Source organism: Oratosquilla oratoria, chromosome 11, assembly GCF_046742065.1.
Source record: "Oratosquilla oratoria isolate Oo_2021 chromosome 11, ASM4674206v1, whole genome shotgun sequence".
Lineage (NCBI taxonomy): Eukaryota > Metazoa > Arthropoda > Malacostraca > Stomatopoda > Squillidae > Oratosquilla > Oratosquilla oratoria.
Window position 1 is genome coordinate 58,516,156 of NC_134787.1, and position 7,500 is coordinate 58,523,655.

Sequence of the window (7,500 nt, forward strand, 5' to 3'; positions counted from 1 at the left end):
AAGTCGTGACTCATCTATTTATTCCAAAAGCTGTTGTATATGTATAGAAAGCTATATGTGTTGATATTTTTCTGTGTGCACGTGTATGAGTACATACATAAGCCTGTGTGTATCCGCGTGTGTGTATTTGTGTGTGTTCTACGCTTATGACACATTTCCTTGTGTTGCTTACCCATCAGGAAGTGGTAAAGGTGTTCAGTAACCTTTGTTGTGTAGATGGTGTGGTGAGGAATGATTTCAGTAGCAGTGAGCCTGTGGGACATTGGTTGTAGCTCAGTGGTATTTCAAAAGTACTATAACTATTCCCATTATCTCGTGACCCACAAGGTGTTGTTTGCCGTGTTGTCACATACTGAATCAAAACAGCATATACCGGAAGCTGTCCACTACCCCGAGTATGTTAACATAGAATATTGTAAATGCATATTGATTTTTTCATTAAATGGTAGGTGATATGAGTAATTGTTATACATGTAAAGAAAAGAAGAGACTTGTTAAACGATGTGGCATCTCAGGTCAGGCGACGTTGCCCCGGCTCCCGACCAGGTGCGCGGTGTCTCCCCCGTTTTCTTTGGAGATGGTTTAGACGTGGCAACGCTGCTGGTTTTGCCGGCCACATCCTATGGGTCACCAGATAATGGAAGAAGTACTGTATAATGAGGAGCTAAAGTTCTTGGCTTTCCTCTCTCGCTATATTGCAACGGGGGTCTGCCCCTCCAGCGCCGTAACGTATCGTAACGGATCTTGCTGTAGCAAAAGCCAGAAGCTATTATAACCGGAGGAGGATTAGTGGGGCCTTCATCAATCGAGACTCCACAAAGCCCAGTATATCTTTAGTTGTTGCCTAAAGTGTCTGAAATTTACCACAACAAATCATACGGTGCATTATGACAATGATTCAGAGGTTGAACCAGAGTTTTCCTATTAGTGTATTGGTGTCTAGCCGCCCAATAGGTTCATTCGTTGTTGTTGCCATCGTACGTAATCACTCATCTTCCATCACTTCCTTAATCCAGTCAGCAAAGAAGTCAACCCTGCCGAAGCCTGTCGGTGACCTTTTAGCACAGGAAGAGTCCCTGAAGGAGGCAATGCCGAGGAGAACCTCGCGATGGCAGGGGCCGTCCCAGTAGGTGATGGGTCCTCCACTGTCTCCCTGTGGAATGTGAACGGTCAAGGTTAGGGCACAGCTTCCTGGTAGCGATGCCAAGTCCAGGGCACCTCTTCACCCCATCAATAGATAACCCTGATCCCACTTTCATATTATAGCCAGCGCGGTAACCGAAGGACAGAAACTGCGTTTTAAGAGACTACATAACTAAGATTTCATTTGCGGAATTTGTAATTCTTTCTTTTCGCCAATTCCAAGTTTGCAACGTTTCTGGAAGGACTTGTATCAGATACTGGGAACTGCTACAAAATAACCTGTTATTGTTGTGTATGTATGTGTGTGTGTGCATGCGCGTATGTGTACGTGTGTGTGTGTGTGTGCATGTGTGTGTGTGCGCGTATATGCGTGTGCGCGTACGCTAGTGTGTGTGTGTGTGTGTATGAAATTAACTTTACCCTGCAAATGCCTCCATTGTGTTGTTTAACATCCACAGCGCACAGTAGAGAAGACGCATTCTCGTGTTTCCCGTAAGCTTCTCCACAAATGGACGTCGGGATGATGTGCAGCTCGACGAACCGGAGACTGCTGCTCAAGCTGCCTGCCTCTGCACGGAGTGATGGTGCTGGTTCAGAATAAGGATTGCATATACTGCCATAACATTATTCACACATAAACTCTCTCTCTCTCTCTCTCTCTCTCTCTCTCTCTCTCTCTCTCTCTCTCTCTCTCTCTCTCTCTCTCTCTCTCTCTCTCTCTCTCACACACACACACACACACACACACACACACACACAATCACACACACACACACACACACACACACACACACACACACACACACTCACACACACACACACACACACACACACACACATACACATACACATACACATACACACACACACACACACACACACATACACACACACACACACACACACACACACACACACACACACACACACACACACACACACACACACACACACACACACGAGAAGAAGCTAAAGAAGGACAGTTGCATGCAGAAGATAATTGAAAAAGAATAGCTTCCTACACAGAGTGATTGATGTCTGGAACGAACTAAACGGGGAAATAGTGAGTGCCAAAACTATACAAGATTTTAAGAACAAACTGGATGCGGAAAGATACAAAAGCGGGTTACTACGAGCAAAGCTCTCGTTCCGTAAAACACAACTAGGTAAATACACACACACACAAAATTACTTGAATGAATGAAGAAATGGTAAAGAAAATACTAGTAACACTGATAAGACCAAGACTGGAGTACCCAACGACACTATGGACACCCAGTACAAAAAAGAATATAAGGAAAATAGAAAGAATCCAAAGAGCAACGACAAAGATGGCTCCAACACTTTCAAAACTGACATTTGAGCAAAGATTGCCTAAACTGGAATTACCAACCCTGGAACAAAGAAGAGAAAGAGGTGATCTGTTGACCATTTATAGGATTATGGAAGGCATGGCAGTCTTTGATAGAGAAGACTTATTAACTTGGGATAGAAGAAAAACGAGGGGACATGAAAAGAAACTAAAAAAAGGGCAGTTATAGAGGATATCTGAAAAAACAGTTTTCAACACAGAGTGGTGGATGTCTGGAACAAATTGGGCAAAACAGTAGTGTGTGCAAACACCATACATGAATTTAAGAACAAAATAGATGTTGCGAGATACAAAGACGGGACATACGAGCATAGCTCCCCTTCCCATAGATTAATAGGTAAATACACACACACTCCCATTCTATACTTTCCACACGTTTACAGTTCTTGATGGTTTTCATTCTCACTTTGATGGCTTGTTGCATCCCCTTCTCCCATCCATTTCTATTCTATTTAGATCTACAGACTGATTGAAATGTTTGTAATATATAGATAAATCCAGGATGCTTTTGGTGAATTTGGTAGGTTGTTTAGTTTCATCTGTTTCATATAGATTCTTGACATTTTGCAGAGAAATAAAGTACGCATGTTGTCTCACCTTCAGTTGCACCCCATCCAGAAGCCCAGACTCTTTGGCCCGTCAGTTCTTGTGGCAGACTTTCTTTGCGTGGTAAAGCAATAGTTTGCACAGTGTCTGAAAAAAGAGAGCATGCGTCAGTGGAGGATGAATGTCAACAAAATTGATGCCTCGTCACCAGTTGATATTGTCTCGTGATGTGGGTTAGACAGGATGTAAATAACAGGAAAAGGTTATACGTCACCTGATGGGATTAATTCAGGATCAATGTGAATCACGGCGATGTCGTGGTAAATGTCGCCATCACTGTATTCAGGATGAATCGTGACTCGGCTGATGTTGAAGACTTGGCCCGAAGAACCCGACATCATCGATAACCAGTCAGAATCACCCGCGTGTATCCGACCCTGGGTAGCACTGTGGACAAGAAAAGGCTTCTGGTTCACCCTTTGCTTTCTAGGAGTTTCTCAACGCTGAATAAGATCGTTTGGCGTCAGCCAGGAGAAAGAAATCTTAGAGTTAACATTCCCTTGAAGTTTGTACAGCATTTGATAGTTCATTCGAGATACCTTTTCGAATCTGGTTTTCAAAGCTTTCTTTTAGGTTGAATGATGTGATTTGATGTTAGCCAAGACAGTACCTCATAAGGCGTCGAATTCGTCCTTACAGACGGTAAAGGACTCGTTAATATGGTAATGAATGGAATAGACTAAGTAACCATGTAGTGAGCGCTGAAACTATCAGTTGTTTTAAGAAACGATTAGACAACTTTATGGATGGTGATGACAGGTGGTGATGGATATGGAGCTGCCTTGTGTAGGCCTTATGGTCTCTTGCAGTCTCCTTTAGTTCTTATGATGTGACTTTACACACACACACACACACACACACACACACACACACACACACACACACACACACACACACACACACACACACACACACACACACATACACATACACACACACACACACCACACACACACACACACACACACACACACACACACACACACACACACACACACACACACACACACACACACACACACACACACACCACACACACACACACACACACACACACACACACACACACACACACACACACACACACACACACACACACACACACACACACACACACCGCGTACCCATTCCCTTGCCTAAGGGAGATAGTAACTGTTTGCAGTACAGTGAAGCTCTCGATTTCAGGGCAGATGACTATCTATGTACTGCGGCAGATACCCCGTGATGCTAACTATTACTCGTACTTCGTGTAGGTGTGTGTGTGTGTGTGTGTGTGTGTGTGTGTGTGTGTGTGTGTGTGTGTGTGTGTGTGTGTGTGTGTGTGTGTGTGTGTGTGTGTGTGTGTGTGTGTGTGTGTGTGTGTGTGTGTGTGTGTGTGTGTGTGTGCGTACGTGCGCTAGCGGGAGCGAGTACGTGCATGTATATATGTCAGTCTTTAATCGGCTGTTTTCGTCCACACCAAAACCATTAATAAGCACACAACCCGAAACTCTGCCTCTTGACTTACTTGTAGACGCAGTGAGCTGCCGTCAGGACGTGTTTGGTCGACACGAAAACGGCTCCACAGGTCATGACGGCTCCTCCGAAGATGGTGAAGAGAAACGCCTGTGAAGGGACGGACAGAAGCGTGGTTACTGTGGGTCAGTTCTGGTGTTGAAATATAGTTTTTAACGTCAACTGTTGTTAATACGACATAAGTACCATTCTTGTGTAAGTAGTTTTAGAAGATAATTCAGAGGCCATAAATGGAGTATTCCAGGAAAAAGAAATAACCCACTCTCTTTGATTTACGTAAATTTTGTCAAGTTCTTCAGTTTGGTGGTGTATTGTGTTGGAGCTGAAAGGAGTGATAGTAAAAACTAGTCTCCAATAATGAAAGAACATTGCATGACTGATGTGTTATCGAGTATACTGCGTCCAATACAAGCAGAACTGGGCGCGTTCTTCGGTGCGTTCCTCAGTGTCCTGACTGGCATGAGTTTGCTCAGGACACCGAGGAACGCGCCCAGCTCTGAATACAAGGTCATTGTAACTCATGTTTTACTCAGTTTCTTCTACAATATGAATCGAATATCTTGTCTGAAGCTAAAATAAGAGAATAAAGTTCATTCTTTAAAAATAGAACGACTGGCATCGATTATCGTTTTTTTATCTGATAATTACTTCTATTATGTTTTCTTTTGTTATATCAAGTGAATTACGTGAAATTCGGACAATCGCCAGTTCATTGTAGAGGATTAGTATTCTACCAACAACACTATTAATCGAACAAATCAAGAGCACTGTCCTCCCACATCCTACCTCCAACCTCCGTTTGAATAACTAGAATATGACTTGGCTTAGAAAAATCTAGACTTATCTAAGAACATTTCGACAGTATGTCTAACATTCGTATAGGTTAACAATCTCTTAGTTCACCATTCAGTTTTGCTCTATATGAAGAAAAGATAATTTGATATTTGGAGATTTGAAAATTAAAATATTGTAACCGAAGTCGTTTTTACTCAAACGAACTCAACTGTCGACGATGTTGAATCCCAGTGTGATAACCACTAAAGTAATCTGGCGGGCAAACTGTTACACTTTGTCCTATGATGATTTAACGAGTTTTTATTTATCTGTGTATAATCGACTCCTAGTCGAATATAGAGGGTGGAGTGGAGTGGAGTGGAATAAGGATGGAATGGGTGGGAGTGTTTTTTTTTTTTTATGCCTTTGTTTTTTAGCTACCTCCCTTATAAGAAAAAAAAAAAAAACCCTTTGGTATATGTATTTTCGACTATTGTACGTTGTTGATTTTTTGCTCTCGAGATGCATGTGCGATGTGTTGCTGTCATGACCAAAGAAGAGATTATATATATTGTAAAATGTAAAATGAAAATATTTTAGAATACATTCAATACATCTTATATTCCAGCTTAATTTGCATACGGGCAACATCTATAATGACTAATGTGTTTCTGGGTTTACATATGTAAGTGTCAGGAACTAGGATAAGTTTCCACAGGAATCTTGGATACCCTTGACCTAGATGTGACCCAAAATGAGAACGAAGACGTAAAACACGCACCTGCCAGGGCACCTCCGTTATATTGACCAAGTCGCCTCCAACGATGCGTGGTCTTGCTAAAGAATGAAAGAACAAGATGCATTACATTAATCAACGATAAACGAGTTCTTTACTACAACAGAATGAATATGACAAAGGACGAGGGTTGTTCGAAAGACGGGTTCCTGTATGAACCACAGGACACATAAACCAGGACAAGATTCTTTTCGAAAAGTTAGAATTAAGTTTTGACTTAATTGTCATCGGAAGAGGGCCAAAGAAGAATGTGATTTGGATACACTGACGTCCTCACAACATCATTTGATCATGCTCTATTTCGAGTGCTCGTTTCGTTTACCTTCCTCAAAGCATTCAGTCGAGCTGCAGGGCACGAAGCATAAGGACAGGACCTATGGAGAAAGAAACAATAGATTAGCTAAGAAACAGGTTCGTCATACATAATTAAATCATAATGAAAGGGTGTTTCTACATACTGCACATGCTAATGAGAACTTTATTTCACAGTCCGCCGTCAGAGTGGGTTAAGGGGGTTATCACAATAAGTTATTTTCCCTCCAACCTCCGACTCATCGGTGTTACCGACCACCTCCAGCACTTTTTCCTCCGTCAAATCACCATGGCAAACTACATTGTTTTCTCAACAAATTACATATATTTGCTGGAGGGAAATTATTTTCCTCCAGTATATCAGATTTCTTTCCGGAAGTTGCGGTCTGCAGATCTGCTCCAACAGTCGAAGGAAAAATAGCCCAGCGTGATAACGCCTCAAATGGCATAGCCCTCGCTATAGTGTCTTGATGGTAGTCAATGCATAACCAGTTTAACTTCTATGTTGTGAACCTCTACAAAACTCTTCGTAATTTTTTATGTCCTTTCACTATACCCAATGCTAGACCAACGTGCGATTGACAATTAATAATAATAATGATAATAATAATAATAATAATGATAATAATAATAATAATAATAATAATAATAATAATAATAATGATAATGATAATAATGATAATAATGACAATAGTAATAATAATAATAATAATAATAATAATAATAATAATAATAATAATAATAGTAATAATAATAATAATAAGATTTATATATATTCTTTTTTTTTATTGAATTCTGTAAAAGCAAAATTGAATTACGACCATTGTTGATGCTTACCCCGACAAAGAGAGTAATCACTTCTTTCCACATCGTGATTTCTGTCTACGACCTGAAATATAAAGCATAACACCTTAGCATGGAAAAGCATAATCATCGCATATTGCAGTATATTCATGCATACAATCACCCTCGTAAAAAGTTT

The 7,500-nt window shown here is 41.0% G+C and overlaps 1 protein-coding gene across 2 annotated transcripts in view; it reads right to left on the reverse strand.

Annotated features, from left to right (window-relative positions):
* The window catches only part of LOC143029845 (trypsin-7-like), a 10,227-nt gene that overhangs the window by 317 nt on the left and 2,410 nt on the right, over nt 1-7,500 (reverse strand). The window contains exons 2-9 of one of the 2 annotated variants that reach the window (XM_076192942.1): nt 7,356-7,407; nt 6,529-6,580; nt 6,192-6,247; nt 4,629-4,726; nt 3,336-3,508; nt 3,113-3,208; nt 1,564-1,730; nt 1-1,153 (exon numbers count right to left, since the gene is read on the reverse strand). The exon at nt 1-1,153 is cut by the window's left edge and continues 317 nt beyond it. In XM_076192942.1, the coding sequence (XP_076049057.1) occupies nt 986-1,153; nt 1,564-1,730; nt 3,113-3,208; nt 3,336-3,508; nt 4,629-4,726; nt 6,192-6,247; nt 6,529-6,580; nt 7,356-7,388 (843 nt within the window). In that variant the 5' untranslated portion in view covers nt 7,389-7,407 and the 3' untranslated portion in view covers nt 1-985. The remainder of the gene's footprint in view (nt 1,154-1,563; nt 1,731-3,112; nt 3,209-3,335; nt 3,509-4,628; nt 4,727-6,191; nt 6,248-6,528; nt 6,581-7,355; nt 7,408-7,500) is intronic. The other variant, XM_076192943.1, reaches the window with a different exon arrangement.